Source organism: Anopheles funestus, chromosome 3RL, assembly GCF_943734845.2.
Source record: "Anopheles funestus chromosome 3RL, idAnoFuneDA-416_04, whole genome shotgun sequence".
Taxonomy (NCBI): domain Eukaryota; kingdom Metazoa; phylum Arthropoda; class Insecta; order Diptera; family Culicidae; genus Anopheles; species Anopheles funestus.
The window spans coordinates 19884905-19904779 of NC_064599.1; the positions used below are offsets into that span (position 1 = coordinate 19884905).

The window sequence follows — 19875 nt, forward strand, 5'->3', positions numbered from 1 at the left end:
TCTTTACCTTTTGCCACACTTTCTCGCTTGCCTTAATTTCGCGTGAACTCCCTGTTTGATGAAAAATCCCGACAGGAAAAAGCAACAGACCAGAAGGTGGTACACCACCGTACGGAAACTAGTGCGGAAATGCCGAAGAAACGAACATTGTTGTTGATTAATTACTACTTCCTTTATGGGTTAGAAACACATTACCACAAGCCGGATGGTGCCCGGCGCTTTTGGTTCCATTTTTCACCTCGCGCCGTGACTATCCGAAAGCATCGCTGTGGAAATTCTTTTCCCCCCTGCTAAGCCCCACACTTCACGTGGGTTGGAATATTCATTTAGCTCATGTTTTGTTTAGTTCTGTTTTACCTCTCAAACTACCAACTACCAAAGTGCGAAGTGTTTGCTAATCCAAACGGAACACGAGCACCTTATGAACCGATTTCCTGCCATTTGGTGAAGGATTTTTTGGAAGCATTCGGTACTACAATATTCTTACCTGCCCCGTACTAATCAACATGAACTAAAGAAACATGGACTAACAGCGCAAGAAAGCGGACCAAACATATGGGAAGACTGTTCGAAGGGGAAAGCAGCAAATTATTTGACATTAAAACGAAAAGTCATCAATTTGTCCGACAGGAACGGCGTGTTTTTCGGTCCCTTTCAACGCCACTGAATGAAATTAGTATTCCTTATTTGTGCGAGAATGTTCGAGACTTATGGGGACGGGAATGGGAAGTAATTTATGCCATGTCTAACTGGCGAGTTGATAGCACTACTAGCAAAAGATTAGGAAAAACTTAGCCTGAAGTGGTGGACAACTGAGTGGAAAATTTATACGAAAATCACTGTATCTATTGAAGTAAGAAAAAGACGAAAACAAATTTCTCATGAGTTGATGATCATAATTAGATAATAAAGCTTTTAAAAGCAAAAAAAACTTTAAAAAGATACTAATTATACTCATCAAAATACTAAAAGCTTTGGACATCTGTCACTGTTTTAGTACACACAATGTTAAGAAGAAAATGTTTTATTTTATTCGTACAGAACGTTCTATTTCCATAATAAACAAAACCGATGTAAATTAAAATGTTAATAAAGGTGAAGAAAGTAAATACAATAAGTACAGAAAAATTGTAATTTTAATAATTAAGATTCTTAAAGGGTTTGTCAGTATTTTAGTACAGCTACAGGCTGTCAAAGTATTAGTACAGACATATGCTTTTGCAATCATACAATTGATTTCAAATACAAATATAAAATCAATAAAAGGTTTTTGCTATTTCCTACTCTCTTAACCGCCGAAGAACACAAACCCTGCGTAACTAGACCAATTCTACTGCATCGTGCGCAAAACATACAATGTTTCCCAAAATACTGCACCGTGCGTCATGATGGAATTTTCATTCCCTTCCACCCACTTACCCTGCCACCTGCCACACGGAAAGCACACGCATCAATCAATTCTCTAATCATCAAATCGCTGCACCAGCAAATGGTTCCCTTTGCGCATATTACCACCGTACCATTTTCCCCCAAATTCAACTTCTAATGGGTGCGTTAACTGCTGCATTACTGCGGCTTTTCGCGGGTGTGGGATCGTTGTAACTAACACTTCTTTACTGGTAGTTAAGCGTTTAGCCTTTTGGTAAGCAAATTATGCTTCCACACCCAACACTACGGCCATTATTTATTTATCGAAGACCGATCGAACGTCACACGAAAAGTTGCACGTGAGGAACTCGCCTTACCCTGCCACGTCTTGGATGCAATCAAAGCTATATTGTAACCAACACGTGTCAAAACGTCGTCACGGGTTGGTGCGTTCGACTTTTCCACCCAAAAACCTCCGTCCCTTCGGTCGATTGTTTTTCCCCCCAACATACGAGTTTGGGCCACGCATATACGATCCACGGGTAGGACGGCTTATTAATTTGTTTCTCTTAAAAACAATCGACCCACAATGAATCATGCAAAACAGTGAATGGTTGTAGCCCTAAGAATCAACAAAAAAAAAACTCCCTCGGGCACGTTCCACCAAAGTCATGGAACAGGGTGTTGTTCTCGCCTCACCTTCGAATGCCTTTTGGTAAATGGTTTGATTGAGATTTTTTAACACCCTATCTGGTTGCTTTTGATTCAATGCAGGGTTAAAACTCAAAAAAACAAGCTCTAGTTTCACCTTTTCCGAGGGTTCACCCTCTATTGGCGACCCAACACCGGTCGATCGCAAGAGACCTTGACGAACCCTACGCTCTGGTTTTGTGGAAAATATCTTCCCGTGAGGGTAGAACGCTAAACCTGGCTCGTCTCATTTACGTGCCATGGAGGGTACCAGGGATACCGTGTATGTCTGCTAGTGTCCGGCAAGGTGAACTCAGAACCTCGGAATGGTGTTGGTGTTCGCTGTCGAAATAAAAATCCCAGGACACCAATTTAGCTCCACTATTTGCACTGCAAATGGAACGGTAAACATTCAACCAGGGGTTATTTGGACATGCGTTTCGTTGGTTGCTTTCTTCAGTTTCTCTATTCACCCTCTATTCGATGTGCGGTGTGTCCTTACATGCGCTGTCCCATTACAACTACTCCCGCCAAGCTATTCTGACGCCGTTCTGCTTCAAGACCTCACATCCTTAAAGTTGGACACTGAAGCGAATTGAACCGGAACCGAGTTGTAGTACGTAGTTCGGGTATCTACACTGGCCAATCATACAAAAAAACGCTTCCAACGGGAGCAACACCATGAGTCCATGGTGACCTTTTGCAAGCCTTATACCTGACCGGTAGGAAATAGTGAGATTTTCATCAAACACTACCCACCCGGAACGAATGGCCACCGAAACATATTGGGGGGTTAGCAATTTTCGTTTTTACTCATGAAATATTCATCGATTTTAAGGTTAAACTCGTGTCACAGGGTGCAGTAGATAGTGAGGGTTGCATGCGTTGTTCTTGGTCTTTTAAACTTGACTTTCAGACTTTAACGGCAATTACAGGCAACGAGAGGAGGGAATTGGTGTGATATTATAGACAGAAGAAGGATTAATGATCAAGTGTTAGGGATTCAAATATGCCATTGAAGGAGTTGAAGTTCTTTGTTTATTATTTTGAAACATTTTTTCAAAAACTTGATTTTCTTAGCAGAATTTTTACAACATTTTAGAAATTTTTAAATACCACAGACAAGAAACTCTGCACAGTAAAGATTTCTCATGTTATCTCATCAAAACAAATGGCATTTCCCTCGAACGTAACCAACATCAGCAAAACTATAAAGACGCATGAAATGTGCCAAGTGTGAAAAAGACGGTCCCTGGCAAGAAATTTCACTACAATTTTCCATTTTTCCTTCTCCCCATTGTGGCCCCGTCGACACTAATTAGCACTTTTCGTGCGGCAAACGCTCAAGGAAACTAATTAGCCGGCAAAGTCATACAGAACCCTGGATCGCCTGGTCTGCCGGATGTTAACCGAAGGAAACCGGAAGCCATTCGCCCGTCGCGGATGCCTGCTAGGCGTTGGAAATGCATTTCGAAAATTTGTAATGAAAAGATGAGAGTGAAATGGAAAATAGAGAAGAGAAAAAACGCACACACACCCACACAACAACAACAGTGAGTGGAAAGATAATATTAGCATAAGACAGCAAAAAAGGCAAAGTTGACAATGTTGAGTACCATTGCACATACACACGAAAACCGGTGGGAGAATTTGTATGTGTTTTTTCTTTTAAATTTTGAATTCATCAACAGAGAAGGAAAGCGATGGTGAAACCATGAATAATAAGCTATCGGGTCCTGGTTGCCACTGCTGAATGCCGCATCCTTCCGATGTTCCGGTATTTGAGAATGAAAGGAAAATGATCGTCACGTGTCGAACGGATCGGTACAAAGGTGGAGAAAATGGTGGCAAATCTCCACCGTCCTGTGTCCGTGTACTTTGTGAGATCTCACAAACATACTCTCGTTTGCAATAGAACACTGTTTTGTGTCTTTTGAATATTTTCGTTATGTTTATTAATATATATGTATAGCGTCGTTACCAGAACGACCAAAAAGGATGGGACAGTATGGTGGTAAAAGAAAGGTGGCAAAATATGACAGAAAATGCAAATGAAAAAAACAAAACACCCACAGCAGCTAAAACAAAAACGTAAATGTAAGAAATATAAAGCGTTTAATTAAATTTCCGGTGCGAGTGCGCGAGCATTTTTCATGGCACACGGTGAAGTGAATGGACGATTTCCATATGGTACCCGTCCGGGCCAGGGTAATCCATTTTCGACCATTTTTCGACACGATGGTTGGTGTAAAAATTTTGCAAAAACCTACCAACGTAACCGTTTTGCCAAGTGTTTTCCGCACGTTCTGTGAAATGAGTTGAGCGTCTCGGCATTTGGGAGGAAAGGAAAGAAAAAACAACATTCAGCACGAAACCGTTACCGTAATTAGCTGTCCCTGGCTTTGGAGCGGATTAGGGAATGGGGCATGAAGCGATGACGGTAAGGATACGCGTACAAAATGGCGTATAAAAACATAAGCATTACCATGGCAAATGCGATGAATGGGCTAATGCCAGAGGGTAATGCCGTGGGATGGGTTTTGGGAAAATACAACTGTGGCCTGCGCAAATCGTATGCCATGTTGAGGCAACAGTAGTGTTGGTTTTATTTAATTTTCTCCACTTAATTGATGATTTTTTTCCGATTCATGAATGTGTTTTATAGAATTTTAATTTAAACATTATCTGATAACAACTGTTCTTCTGATCTGATAACAACTGATAACAAGAAAGTGTAATATAACTCAAATGAAAAAACTTAGTATTTGAATTTAGTACATTACTATGTTTATAGCTCTATGATCCAGATGTAATGGATGCTATAAAAATGTACTAAAAAGTTGAGAACTTCTGAGTGAAGCATCCCTAACTTCCAGCGGTTGAGTGTATCACTAACGTCTTTTTGTCTCGTACTCAGTCCAGAAGAACTTTAGACGCCTACAATGAGATAAACTTACCAAATTCAAAGCATAGTACACCCTCTAGTTCCAAAACAATTTTGTTTGACTATTATTATGTAGAGAAATATATTACCATTCAGAGAAATATATTCAACACTCAAAATCTCCTTCCACCAGAAACGGTGCACCGTGCACAATTGCTTCCCGACGAGAAAGACCGCTCATGGTCAAGCCTGTCCGTACCAAAAACGCACTCCACGTTCATGCAATCCTTTTAAGGTATGCTCTACCAAAGCAAAACCCCACTCGAAGGAAGTCTTAAATCAGTCCTCGATTCAAGACGATCGTATTGCCACCCCTCATCGTTTGGAAAGCCCACTCGGCAGGCGTTCTCGGGCACATGGTCGGGCTGGATGGTAAAATTTTGCCTTCGCATGTCTTTGGACAATAATTCTCGGAAATCGGTTCACCCCTCGGTCCAACAATGTCCAACAAACGGCCCCAAAAACCGTCACGAACTCGATGTCTGATCCGATGTAAGAAGGATCGCCTTGCCTTCTTTATCACTGGTTACACCACCGCTGTGGTACGGTAGGCCGGAACCTCCCTTTCTTCTTACAGGGTCTTACAGGTTTTCATTTCGGAACCCGTGGCCGGTTGAAAGTGAATCGTGTTCACTAGATCTTATCATCACGGTGGCCCATTGCTTCTGCTTCCCATTCATTCGTTCTTCGGTGGTTTTTTCCCCAAAGTCGTTATATTTCTGAAGAGTTCCTATGTTTATGGGTCCATCGCGTAGGAGGTCTCGATTGCGTGTCACCGCGCGTACGGTACCTTTACGAACCTGTACCTTGCTGTTACCTGACCCCCGGGTGAGTCGATAATAAAGAAATAAAAATAGTACAACACCGACAAGCTCGACATGGACGTCTGACGGTATGGTTTGCTGTTGGAACAAGGAAGCAAATAGAAAAAAAAGATACGTAGATGTACTGAGGCCGCTACAGTTGGTGGTTGAAAGGATAAACAGCACGATAGGCAACAGGAAGCAAACATAACGAAGCCGAGCGAATAAAAGAGTATAACGCCCGCCTCTGGGACGGACCTCAACAAAACAAAAAAACAACAAGGTGGTCAGAACACATTTACGGCCAACCATGTACCGACCAACAAGACAGATGACCCAGTAACACTTGACCCGAACCCCATACAAAACTTTGGCGGCAACGGGAAAACAGGACTTAGAGGGGGTAGTCAAATCGATTCGCTCCAAAGATCCATTCCAACAAAGACCAGTTCCGGGACGTATACAGCACCACAACAACGGGTGAGAAAAAAAAGGACCACCATCACCGGCGGTCGTTAGTTTTCCGTCTTCCGAAAGCCCTTATCGCTCGCACAAACACACACACACAAGTGAACCACGAACGAGGACACGAACACGCTGTTGGCCAGCTGGTCCGGTTTAGGCACTAAATAAACCACCGCCGTACAACAAGTAGGAGGAAATGGGCGTCAGGAAACAGGAAGAACAGGAAAATACGGAAAAAGGTGTGAAATGATCGGAAACCGGCAACAAATTTAATCAAAGGGAGCCACCACGTCTCCGCCACGGGCCGCGGCGTTCCCAACGGAACCAACGGAAACACCACCGATCCGTTCCATTGGTGGCGTTTTGCTGTTGTTTTGGTTTGGGATTATTTTTTTTTTAGAGTAATGCTACGAATGGAAGGTGTTAATTATGGGAGCCAACTGTAGGAACAATTGATAAAACACTAAGAAAAGTTTGCAGAAGGTTTGTGAGTGTATAATTTATTACGATTCAATCCTTCTTTTTATTACTAGCTTTTTAACACTGTGTATTGTATTGAACAGCAGCGATCGATGTAGTTCTTTTAGTACAAACAGATGGCGCTAAATTAAGTAACTTCTAGACATAAAAGATGATCTTTTTTTTAATTTTAACATAATATTCGTCAACATTCAATGTTAAAATAAGTTTTTATAAGCATGAGTGATTTATTTTGGAGGCCTTTTAATCTTTATTATTATCACAGGTAGAAATAAAACAAGTTGTAGTATTCTGTACTAAAACATTCTTAGTAGACAAAATGTTTTGAAAGAGGTTGTTTCTTTATTTTGTGTAGTCTGGTCTATTGATAGATTTTTAAAGGTCATGTTAAGTAGTCTGAATTAGTCAAAAGCTCTTACACGACAAATTGATAATCTAACCAATATATTCTAGCAAACTCTTAATGTATAAAACACTTTATACTTCAATTTTTCGATTTAAATTAATTTCAAAATAAAGGAATTATTCCCAAAATCCAAACGATCAACTTTTGATGTAACATTCGATGAATATCAATAAAACAAATTCGCTCATAAAAATCATAAAACACCCTCTATTAATGAACCCTCAAAAATGAATCAAAAATAAATCTTGCAATTCACTACTCAGCAGGACATTGTATCAATAATTGCAGCATATATTTTTTGGATGATGTTGTTCACAAAACGCTATCCTATTTTGTCTCCGATTTTCCACAAACACAAAAACTCCCTTTCATAGCGCTCAAACACAGAAACACCGATTTACTAATGATGAATCACATAATCCGCACAGATTGAATCGACCGAATCGACATTGGCCAAAAAAAAGCATGTAGCCTAAATTCTTCCCTCATAGCGCAAGGGAGTATCGAGACGGGAACAAAACAGCCCCCTGACCACCGTACAATCCCTTTTACACACCCCTGGAGCGTTGCCTAAATTGCACCGAAACGGATCGAGGGTTCCACCCGGTAGCGGTGGTGTGGTCTTGGGTGGGTGTTATTATTGATGATGTTATGATAATTAGCCCTTTGTTGTGTTGGCGAACCTTTCGGTGATGGTTGGTGTAGTGCTGGCGTATGTTTGTGCTGTACGCACCGAGGGACTATTACTGTCGCCATTAATTTTTTTGCTCCCCGACTCATGACTGTAGAGCGCACAATGCGGCTGTAACTTCTCGATGCTTGATCACTTTTTGGGAGGTAGAATTTCTTTTCTCTTTTTTGCGCAAAAACATCGTTGGTGGTAATTCACGGTTGTATTATGTTGAACCGATTGCCCAAAACTGCTTGTTGAATCATCAACCACTTGTCGAGCGGGTTCCGCGTGTTTCAATATGCACTAACTGCGTGTTTTTTTTAGTACAAAGTGTAACCACTTAGTGAACATAGTGGTTCTAATTTTCTGGCAATTTTTTACTCGTTTTCTTCACCTGGCGTGCGCACCAGGAAGGAGCATGATTAATGTGCTTTGGAAACGAACAAAATCGTCCCTTTCGCACGTCCGATTTCACTATCGTTATTAGAATCGTCACACAGCCATACTAATATACTTTCGCTTCAATCGGACTTTCATCTGTTTTTTACAGGTTCCGGACAGATTCAGCTATGGCAGTTCCTGCTCGAGCTGCTCAGCGATTCTACGAACGCCACCTGCATCACGTGGGAAGGTACGAACGGTGAGTTTAAGCTGACCGATCCGGACGAGGTGGCCAGACGCTGGGGTGAACGAAAGTCAAAACCCAACATGAACTACGACAAACTCAGCCGAGCGTTAAGGTACGTAACATGGGTGAGAACTGGGAGCGGGACGGTGCCAAACATTGCCGAACGCACCGAAAAAAAGCATAATTTATGCTTAATGTTCTTTTGATGTCACTTTTATTGCAATTTTCACTCAATTTACTTCTGTCGTCGAAAATTAGCCACAAAACCGTACACAAATCGTTTCGGCTTCTACTGGTCGCGCGCGTTATTCTTTCTCCAATCATTCTTGAAATCAAAGACGTGGACGAGATTTGGGACAGCATAGAATTAGGATCATCGTCCTTCGCTTCACGGCCGATGTGAATTCGGATAAAAACTATCGGGGCGCGTTCGGAGGGCTGGCCGGCTGGCAACAAAAGAAATCATCACAGTAAATCAAATTGTCTTTAACGATCACCGCCCTCGTCATCTATCGAGCGGTTGCCCGGGTTCGATTTGAATCCCTGTGTCCCCTCGTAACGGACCATTGGCAGACACACGATAGTGTTTGGCTGCCCTGCTGCGAATCGCTGCAGCAACGAACCTTTGTCAGTCTGTTCACATTCGACATGGAGATGTCGATGTTTTTCGTCCGTTTTATTTTTTTGTACATCCGATAATGGCCGTATGTGAGCGTAACATTTGACCCGTAATGGGATTAGCCTTTGCACGGGATAACGAAGAACAAATCCGACCCGAAACGGCAATTCGTACGGAGAATGGTGAACTGGTGAACTGATTTTTTTTCCTATCATCCAACGGTTGATTGAATGGCAAATTGGATCACTTGCTGGACGTTTGTGGAGATGTGTTTTTCTCGTTACTCAGCACAACAATTAGCCGAGTTTGCCTTTTCTTCACTATTTTTGGGCTATTTATTTTGGATCGTTTTTGCACAGATTTTTATCCCCCGTTTGGGAATAGGCTTGCTATTGGTTTTATGAACTTGATTGGCTTCATCTTCATGTTAAAACAAACATTGTCTTTTTTTGGCAAACGTTTTGATTCATGAATGAATGCGCCTAAAGGTATGCATTGCAAAACAGCCCAAAACACTAAACAACTTCTTCACGTTCTTAACTGCTTGATCATCAGGGTTTTGTTAACTGCAGCCTATAGAATTTCTTTGAAATAACCCCTTATTCATAATAGAGTGCTTGAATATTACTTATTGAGTTGATAACCAAAACTAATGACGTTAAATTAAATCTTAACTTTAATTGGACAACTGCATTCCATTTCAAATCAATTTGATAACTATGAGGTCTGATATGAGGACTGATAAATACTAAAATATACTTTCATTCAAATTTAGAGTAATTTATTTTCAGAGGTCAACAATACATGTTAACTACATTTAAGACAAATTGAATGCTCATTTTAAATGCCATTTTGATATAGAAAACTAACAGAAAGAATTGTATCGACTTGTAAAAAAGGTCCAAATATCTTTCGCTTCTTAAACGAGATTAAAGATAAAGAAAAAACATCTACTTTATGTTACTTGACTATACAAGTGCCTTCAGCATATTATTTCTAAATTTAAAGATCGGTATAAAGTTTTGATACAAGTTGAAATTATCCTCCTTAAAATAAGAAGCATACTTCGTAGTTCTGTAAAGTTTCTTCCACTACACACGTCCACACGTCCATCGATAATTCACCATATTTTTCAGCATGTTTTGCAATGATTCCTCTACCATGAACCTTCGATGTTAGTAGTCAAACTTTGCCCAGGATAAAGTTACACCTTACAAGCAGAGTGAAAATGGTGATAAGCTCTTAGACATTCTTTGCCAATTTAATCAACCCATCCCATTACAACACAATACCAACACTGCTCGACATCGAATAATAGTATGATGCCATGGTTTCTTTCCATTTGCTTTCAATTGAAAGATCCTGACGACATCCCGTAGCTCCTGGCGTGTATACCTCCGGTTGTACCCGCTTTTTCGAAGCATATTTTATCACGATTTATCTAATAATTTCAATTTTCAACGTTTCGTATTCATTCGTACGAATGATTGAAAGCAGGCTGGCACCCTCCCCGTTACGGTGGCGTAGTCGGTGCTGTTTCCGGTTACCACAAGCCAACACCCACTGAGACACCCTCTTAGATTTTAGTTCGGTCGTTCCGTTTCTCGATTCGGAAAAATCGTACAACTTTGAATCGAATGTGCCATAATGCCAGATCTGATACCGTTCTTACATTCCATTAATCCACCATCGTCTGAGCAGCATCGGAGCTTTCTTTTTTTTGCAACAACTTCTCCGCCCACACTCGGTTCTATCCGTAAGCCCAGCACTTATTCCCGAACCGAAGCATCGTTTGCTGTTTGAGTTTGAAAAGAACGTGCACCCGAAATAGCCCTGGTTCTAGGCGTTGGCTACTCCAACCACCTTATCAACGATGGTCCACAATCCGGGCGGTTGTCCGTGTGTACTGTCAGCTCGCTCCGATTCTTCCGATGGCAACTGTTTCAACCGTTTGTCGAATCGCGCTAGCAATCGCTACAACATGGGAATTTTACTACATCAACATGGTGACGCAGCATGAGACAGTAACGTACCGTGGTACCAGGGGCACAGCGATATTCTCCCTTCCGTACCATATTCGCAATAAAAACGCAACAGACCGGTGGCAAAACGTGCAAAATATGCTCCCAAGTGGTGCTATAGACGGTGGCGGAGGTTTCATGCAATCAAATTTGTAAATTGAAAAATAACAACATTTTGATTTAGCCAAAATCTAATAGACTTCTGTGCGCACAGCTTGTGTGCCTGGCGGGCGTATATAAAAGCGTATGGCACGATCGTACCACCAGCAAGATGGCCATGGTTAGAAAACCCGAAAGACAACTTTGGTTTGTCCTGGGACCGGGACCGGTAGCGGTTGTGTTCGCTTGGGATTGGCTAACGTTTGGTTTGCGTATCGTTTCATCACAATCTTCAAGGTAATAGTTTCTAGCAGTATACTGCAAAAAATCGAGATTAAAATAAATGTCTTTTTTTCATAGTTCTCTCCTTTGAAAGCAACGATTATTTAATATGATTTTAGTGTACTAAATTGCTTAACTTCAAAGTGAATCTTACAACAACGAAATAAATAGAATATACCATTTTTTATCACCAAATTGGAACTTCAGCACACGTCTGTAAAGAATCGTTTACTAACTTTAATTAAAAATTAAATAAGAACACTCACATCCACTTTCCCGCCACACTATTGACGTTTCACAAATTGAATTTGAAAATGTCAAATTATTCATTCCACCGTTGCCATGCAACGGCAAACCCAACTGTTCTAAGCTTATGTACGTTTCATCACTTCATTAAATCACAGCAGAGAAATTAAAATACAAATTCCCGCTGGTTTCACTTATCACCGAACCTTGCCCATATTGCCGACCAGCTCATCCAACTGAGCCAGCAATGGGATGATGTTTACAACGCCCTGTTTAGCGCTCACTGATGGGAAGCGGCACTGAAACATTCTCACATCCCGACAGGGATCCCTTGGTCGCTCCGTCTGTCAATGGTGTGTACACACATTTCGTCACATTTAGGTAATCGTCGTAATGTTCTTCTAGTAGCTTTGCCCCTCCCACGAGGGAGTACGAAAGAACAACAGCGCTTTTCGGTGCAAGTGCGTAACGGTGGGTGATGACAATCAGGGAACAATCATGACAGCAGCAGATCTCCACAAGTGGCAATACACTAGCAGCCGAAGGGAAGGCAATTTGTGGCAGTGGGTGGAAAATGATGCCTCACTTGAATATGTATGTACACACATTAAACCACTCGAAAATGCTCGGTCGGAAAATGGTCGATGCGTTTTCCACCCGTCGAGTGTCGAGTGTTCGGTGAAGTGGTACCCAGCTCGAGTGGTACTGGTTGGTGGTGGTGCTGGTAAAAGATAGCTTCTTCACACATTTGCATTGCACGGATGAGTGACAGCAACACGCCCGGCTCATTTTATGCCGAACAGCACCAGTGGTAAGCCACCTACCCAGTTGTTACCATCGGTATGGCAAGAAGAGGATAAAAGTCAATGGACCCAACCTAAAAAAAAAATCAAGAAACTCCCTTCAGGAATGGGACAAAATTCAACCGTATTTCCATTATCATGCCACTGTCGATGGTCCCGATAATGATGCTGGTTGGGATATGGAACGATGATGATGAGAAGGTAGGCCGTGTGGAGTATAATCCTTCTCATGCAGTTGAGCATAACTGTCACGAGTGTCTGGCGCGTATGATTTTAATGGATGTAATTTTGAATATTTCCCAAACAGAGTGCTATCGAGGACGGGACATCTTTGTTCGTGCTCAGTTCGGGGCCATATTGGGCCAAAAGCATACTATTTTCGCCACTTGAAGCTGTTTAGAAAGGCTACCAAATAAGCCACGTAGACGAATTCTTTATTGACAGTTAAAAAGCTGTTTCTATTTTTTAGCTCCCTGTCCTTTTTCGGTTAGTTATGGATACATTTGATTTCCCCAGTTCACCAGTTTTAGTTTGTTTGTCGATATTTCTGGGTGTTCTTAAAACACGTTTGTTTGATATGACTTTAAAGGACATCTTCAACCATATGAAGAAACATTTCGGTCACTGTTTTGTTGAGTTTTTTTTCTTTTACCATTCCCTTTTGTTCCACATGCCAATCAATTGTTGTGCCCGTTCCGAATGTACGAAAATCACATTCCAATCGGCTTGTAGTTGTCCCAACCGTCAACAGAAAGAGCACAAATGTACATTAGCGTATGAGGATTGGGTTTTAACAATGCGAACGACGCCACATTATTCTTCACAACGAACGCGTTCTCAATCGATGCAAGTTGTAGTTCGCTTTTTTTTTGAGGGGCGAAACAATCGTGAACGTTTGTATGAATAACCTCATCATCCACGTGTCCGTTCCGTATGTAGCGCCATTACCGCAACACGGAGCAACACTTTCCGATCTAGTAGACACATTGTTCTACGACCCAGCTGTCATCTACGGTTTGACAATACGCAACCGTTAACGTCGATAAACACATCGTGCTGTATGTCGGTCGAGAAAACGTGGCCGAATAGGAGTTATAGTTGCTTTTTTTGTGTGTTCGATTGCCGCTGTCATTTCGAAGATACTAAAATGTGCCTTTTGTCCATCTCGCATCTCAACGGACGGGAACAACACTGTACCAGACGGCGTACATACACTGTTTTCACAGGCTGTTTTGTGTTTTGGTTCTAGAGGAGCGTGCCCAACAGTGGTTACGTTACGATTTGTGTATTCCAATGGCAAATCGTAAGGAATTAGCTTGCCCTGCTATCGCACACTCTTATCGAAACCGACAAATCGGAACATACAACTTCACTCCAAGCGTTACGCACGCTGCCCCTCACACTTTCTACTGAAGAAATCAACACACTAACATAAACCGTCGCACCGGTTTCGGTTCGTACAATGAAGGGAAAAGCCGTCGCTACCTTTTTTTACGATAGGGCACATACTTTCCCGTACCTAGGGTGAATTTTCTTCAACTTGATTGAGACACTTTCGACGATTCTTTTTTTTTCCTTGCTTTTCAGCTATATTATTGCTACCGTACCTTATACGGACGTCGGATCAGGGTTTTTACCAATTTTCTAATCCACCGTTTCTTTCACTTCTCTTCCGCATGGCCCCCCTGACAACGCGGCACTGAAATAAAATAACCCAACGCAACGTCCACAGATATTACTACGATAAGAACATTATGACGAAGGTGCACGGCAAGCGTTACGCCTACAAGTTCGACTTCCAGGGTCTGGCGGCCGCAACCCAACCCCAGACGGATCCGACCTACAAGTACCAGAGCGACCTGTTCATGTCGCCGTACCATCACGGGGCCAAGCTGAGCTCGTTCATGAGTCCCCATCACAGCATGACGTCATCTTCCGGTAAGTTAAACAAATGGCACAAACCAGAAATAAGCGCCCTGGAACGATAGGATATAAAGCGGGTGAAGGTTTAGGTTTTTTTTTGTTGTTGGGTAGATTATCGAAAAAGGAAATCGGGCTCTCAGGACACTCCAAGTTTATGGCCCTAGTGGGTGGCAGTAGCTTTACTGTCTGTGTTACAGTATGTATATGTGTGTGTGGGGGGGGATTTTTTTAAGAACTCTCCTTTTCATACGCCTCCGTACGAAATCTAATCGCCATTTCGCACTCAACCGTTTAAAGATATTTCCTTTCCCAATTTGGCTTATCGCCCGTGAAACGTTTCGGCGGTTGTGTAAAAATAGCGTAACGACTGTTTTTGGCTGCCCAAAAGTATCGAAATATCGGTTGTCTATATCAAAATTTACGGTCGATAGACATGGCCGCTAGGTTTGAGTGGAAAAGAATTCGTTTTTAGTACAATAGAGTAAGAATGTACTAAAAAGGATATTCGCGGTAAAATCGTCGCATTTTCCATTAAATAGAGACATTAGTTGATTCTTCTTGTAAAGTTAAAATATTATTCAAGTATTATATCCCTTCAACCTTTCAGCAAGTGTTCCTTGGACAAAAAATCCTCAAAATCAAAACCTTTAACAAAGGATTTGAAATTTTCCAAACATTCTTTAAAATTGTAAGAAAACGCCACATAAAGACAGTTTTCCATCTACAATAGAGCCAAAAAATGACCAAAAACCATTTTCTCAAGTACGCTCTCTAGTGTTCAAAAGTTTCTGATAAGCTTTCGGTTTCTTTATTTTTTTCGCCGCCTGAAACCGAAAACCCGAAGCGATAAATCAATGTTCTATTTTCCATCGATTTTACAACACGCTTGCGTTTTAGATGCCCTACCTAGGCACCCACACCGATGTGCGTAACCGTTCCGTTGGCACTATTGCTGTGGTAGTGAGCGGAACCGAGGGTTACCATTATCGGCACCATCTTGTACGTAGGAGCAGTGTGGCAAACAAAGTCTAAGGATCCTATCGTCGGTGGTAGCATTTCTCGAAATCCAGTTTGCAAACAGTTCCCCCCTCTCCGTACCCCATCTCCTGTTGAAAACGTTTATCATCCGTATGCGTGTGTATGCACACAGGCTCATGCGCATGTTGCAGTAACGGGCCACCATGCGTCTCCATCGTGTACTTGCGTTGCCTGTCTATCGCACTCACTCTATCCCGTCCGGCTGGCTTTTACCGGAACGAGGAATGTTTCCCTCTCTATCTGCTATCTCGCTCGGTACGGGCGTGATTAACTCGCTAGGAAGGATGAACAGACATGAAAAGTACACACACACACGTACACCTACCAAGGGAGTAAATGGCAAAATGGTGGAACGAAAAGAAAAACCGAAAGAAGAAGGAAACTATCTCCGGCGCAGGCGGAAAAACTCAAGTATCATCTTTTCCGCCCTTGTGAAGCGCCAATACCATCATATTCTTACTTCCTACGAGAAATCCGCCCGTATCCGTTTTGCCATATACACACAACCCACGTGAACCACGCAGTACACGGTACTGCGAAACGCGGAAGAAGAAGGATGACTTTTTCTTACCTTTTTGCCGGGTACGGCGGCTGTTTGCTGTGTTTCTTCCTGCTTCATCACTTCACTTTTCATGTGCTTTCCATGTGCTCGAAGTGGGAAAGGAAAGGCAAATGGCACATTCCCGGTGGCGGACCCGTGTTGTTGCTTCTCCAACCGATGCCAAACCTCCAACCCGGAAGGAAAAATACCCGGTGGAAGTGAAACCGTTCTTTTGGTCTAATTTCTGTTTCCCTAACTAGTTCCGTTACGGAACGGCTTGTTTGTTAGAGGCTTCCGAGCGGACTTCAGTTCGGTTTTTCGCCTACACCCTTTTTTGCGAGGACCAACCCGGGGCTGAAATTGACGAACCTAGTTTCATGTTTTTCTTTTTACCTTTAGGTTTAGCGTGAAGGTTAAAATTGAAGGCAATTTTTTTTTCGTACATGTCTGCTCTTCCAAAGGTGGAAGAATGGGAGTGATGATTTTATTTTTAGTTTTATTTCTTGTCTCAAGAGCTTTATATTTCCCTTTTCAAAATGACCTTAAAGCGAATAAAGGTCGAGCCGTCGAGTGCTGCATGGAGCAACGGAATCAACAAGCGGTAGCTAATTGTTTATATTAAACGCCAAAAACAATGATGGGCGGATTTTCCAATTAACTTTCCAGTCAGTCATAAATTGCCATTAATTACTGTAATTGAAAGCATTGTTAATTTCCATCATTGCATTGTAAAAAAAAAAACAATTAAAAGCTCTTGCGCTTTTCGTTCAAACTTTATACAACAAAAGCATTAGGATCCTTGTCACGGCACCATCTGTTAAATGCGATTTTAATCAAATTACTAAGCAATGTTTTTTTTCCTATCATATTAATATCTTTATGAAACAGCCTCCATCTTTCCATCGGCCGCCTCGTGGGGTAACTGGGGCAGCCCAGCAACGAACCTCTACCCATCGCACACGATGAGCCACGTGACGCCGTCGCATGTCGCGCCACATCTGGGCTCGTATCCGCACTACGCATGACCAACGCCCACGACCACGTCCTCCAGCCACCATCATCACCATCACGCTCAGGTCGACAATTTCGATCTCTACAAGAAGCTAACACCGTACGAATAATAGCATCCGCTAATCCCGCAGCAGCAGCAGCATCAGCACCAACAGCAGCAGCAACAGCATCACCACCATCAGCAGCAACAGCAGCATCCGCAACAGTTGCAACATCAGCAACTGCATCCACATCATCCGGAGTTTTTCTATCAGCCCGAGCTTGTCGGATTTCCTCGGAAGCAGCAGTTGCATCAGCTGCCCTCAGCGAACCCGCTAGTGCCGGTAACGGCCGATGTACTGCTGCTGCGGACGGCATCGCGCACGACGGACGATGGTGACGGTGGGCAGGTTGGTATGTTTCGTGGCACGAGCACAACCATCGACCCTACCGCAACGACTACCAGTAACACTACAACCACTATTGCTACTATCAATACTACCCAGTTAGATAAATGTATTTTAGACTATCTAAGAAATGTCTCAACTTTTAAATGAAGCGCATAGTACGACGACGATGTAGGACGGCGGCGGGCAGGTCCGTTTCGGTTTTGGGCGTGGAGACCTTCGTAATGGAGCGAAGGTATATTTTTAAACCAAACCAAACTCAAAAAACCGATCAGTGTATAATTAGCAATATATTTGTTGTAATGTAACGCTGAAACGATCCTTCACCGTGGGGGGACTTTCTGTCACAAAGCAAGCGCATATGTACGTTACATAGATAAACTAAAAGCTAATAGCGAAGTGTGTAGACACGGGAACCGACTCATTAAAAAAAGAAGAAGAAAACACAAACCATTGTACAATGTACGCAGGCTAGTCTGGGACGGGCTTACGGACCGGGGTTTGGTAAAAAAATCGTCGGTTATTAGTTACCTTTGTGCGAAGTATTTGAGAAAGCAAAAATCCCCTCCCGCTAGATTTAAGGCTCAACGTTTATGCTAAGTTACACTAAATGCCGATAGAAAGCGAGATACAATTAAGAGACTAAAAAAGGGTAAATGAAACAAACAAAAAAAGAAACTATTCTCGCTAACAGTTCCCACCAGACACAACAAAAAGATCGCTAAAAACACGTTCCCTAATGGGTTTTTGCCATATTTTCCGTTTTGTTTTTGTTTCCGTTGATCGGTATTGTTGTACATATAAGCGATAGAAGTATTGTAAGTGCTTTATTTATTATGATTGTATTTGTTTCACCACATTCGATGTATGGAAGGAAGAAGCAAAAGTCAGATACACGATCAAGAGTAGATCGAGATCGAATGTAACCAAATGAAAAGAAAAACAGGATCGAAGTAACAAATCTAGTCTTCTGTCAAAGCAATCGTTTACCGGTGAGTGAGTGAAAAGATCGCTGAAAACGGAAATCATTGTTCTTATAGTTTGTAAAGATCACCCGAAAAAAAAACAAACAAATTGAAACACAAACATAAAACATTACAAAGTCCTTGTTTGAAGAAGAGTTTCGATGGAAAAATAAGAAAAAAATACTCAAACCGAATGTAATGCCCCTAAATGTATGCAATACGCTACACAAACGATACGCGGTAAATCAATGTCGAAAAAACAACAGACGGCAAACGAATACCAAAGGCGTGCGATAAATGGAAGCGCAAAACAAAACGCAAATATTTATACATATAAAGACTGTGATAGTTAAACGACACTTGTTACACATTTTGTTCATTGCAAAAAACAATTTTTACTCGATGAAAGCACGCGGAAAGCGTAAACGGACGCTGAGAGAGTTAAACGGAAGCAAAAGGGGTAAATCTAACATGGCGGCTGTAGTAACGCTGGAACGTAAATGGTTCCCACAGCTCCATCTCGATCAGGATTAGAGATTCGATTTCCAACCATTTCCGTTTTACGTACCTTAATTTTTGTGTGCTTTTCGGATCGGGACAAAGTGGCGACAAGGGCAGCAAGTATGTAAGGTCGAAGATGTAATTCCAAACAGAGGGAGAGAGAATTTAGAGTATATGTATTGTGTGTAAATAATCATTGTACCGTAACCTATCGATGTGTATATTTGATCTAGTCAAAGGAGAGTTGATAAAACAAACCAAACAGAGTGTATTATTAAACAGTAGACGATCGTCTGATAGCCCGATAACTGTGTTGATCTTAAGCTCATCACTCCATATGGCGGGGATGAATTGGAGACTTCGTTTTGCCCAAGTGAAACAAGCCCAAACAAGTGATTATCAACTTTGAAGTCACAACGGGAAACATCCTAACGAAAAGTGGCACAAACGTGCGATCCGACAGAACCGTTTGCTTTTTTGTACATAAAATGATCATTCACACACCTTTGCCATGCCGGAACCTTTGCAAAACAGATCGATGTCGTACGTAAATATGTGTGTTTTTGAAACATATTAATGTGTTTCGCTGACTACTGCAAAAATCTGGCTACTGAATAAAGGGGAAAGATATGGTGGGTGAACCTTGCCGGAAAAACAAGGAAAATCAATTCAAACAACCAAACAAACGATCACCGGTCGGTATAGCCTATAGTTGTGTAATCTACGATATGTGTGTGTCTGTGTGTGTAAAATCTAAGTTCAATCATTGTCTTCATACTCAACGGCAACCTATACCAAAAAGGGACACCATTGTACATTGATTCAATCGACTTTCAGGGCCGAGTCGAGCAAAACAAACCAAAACAAAAAAAAAACCAAAAATAACTGAATTAATAAAATTCGTATAAATGTTTCAAAAATCTATCATTAAACCCGATGTGCGGTTTTCTTCTGTACCCCCAAAAACCTTTCCCATCCTTTTT

General features: G+C 41.9%; 1 protein-coding gene across 5 annotated transcripts in view; it reads left to right on the forward strand.

Moving 5' to 3' along the window:
* The window catches only part of LOC125771234 (DNA-binding protein D-ETS-3), a 34326-nt gene extending 14502 nt beyond the window's left edge, over positions 1-19824 (forward strand). For all 5 annotated transcript variants that reach the window (XM_049441633.1, XM_049441630.1, XM_049441634.1 and 2 more), the window contains 3 exons: positions 8380-8569; positions 14260-14465; positions 16918-19824. In XM_049441633.1, coding sequence (XP_049297590.1) covers positions 8380-8569; positions 14260-14465; positions 16918-17054 — 533 coding nt within the window. In that variant the 3' untranslated portion in view covers positions 17055-19824. The remainder of the gene's footprint in view (positions 1-8379; positions 8570-14259; positions 14466-16917) is intronic.
* The last annotated feature ends 51 nt before the right edge of the window (positions 19825-19875 follow it).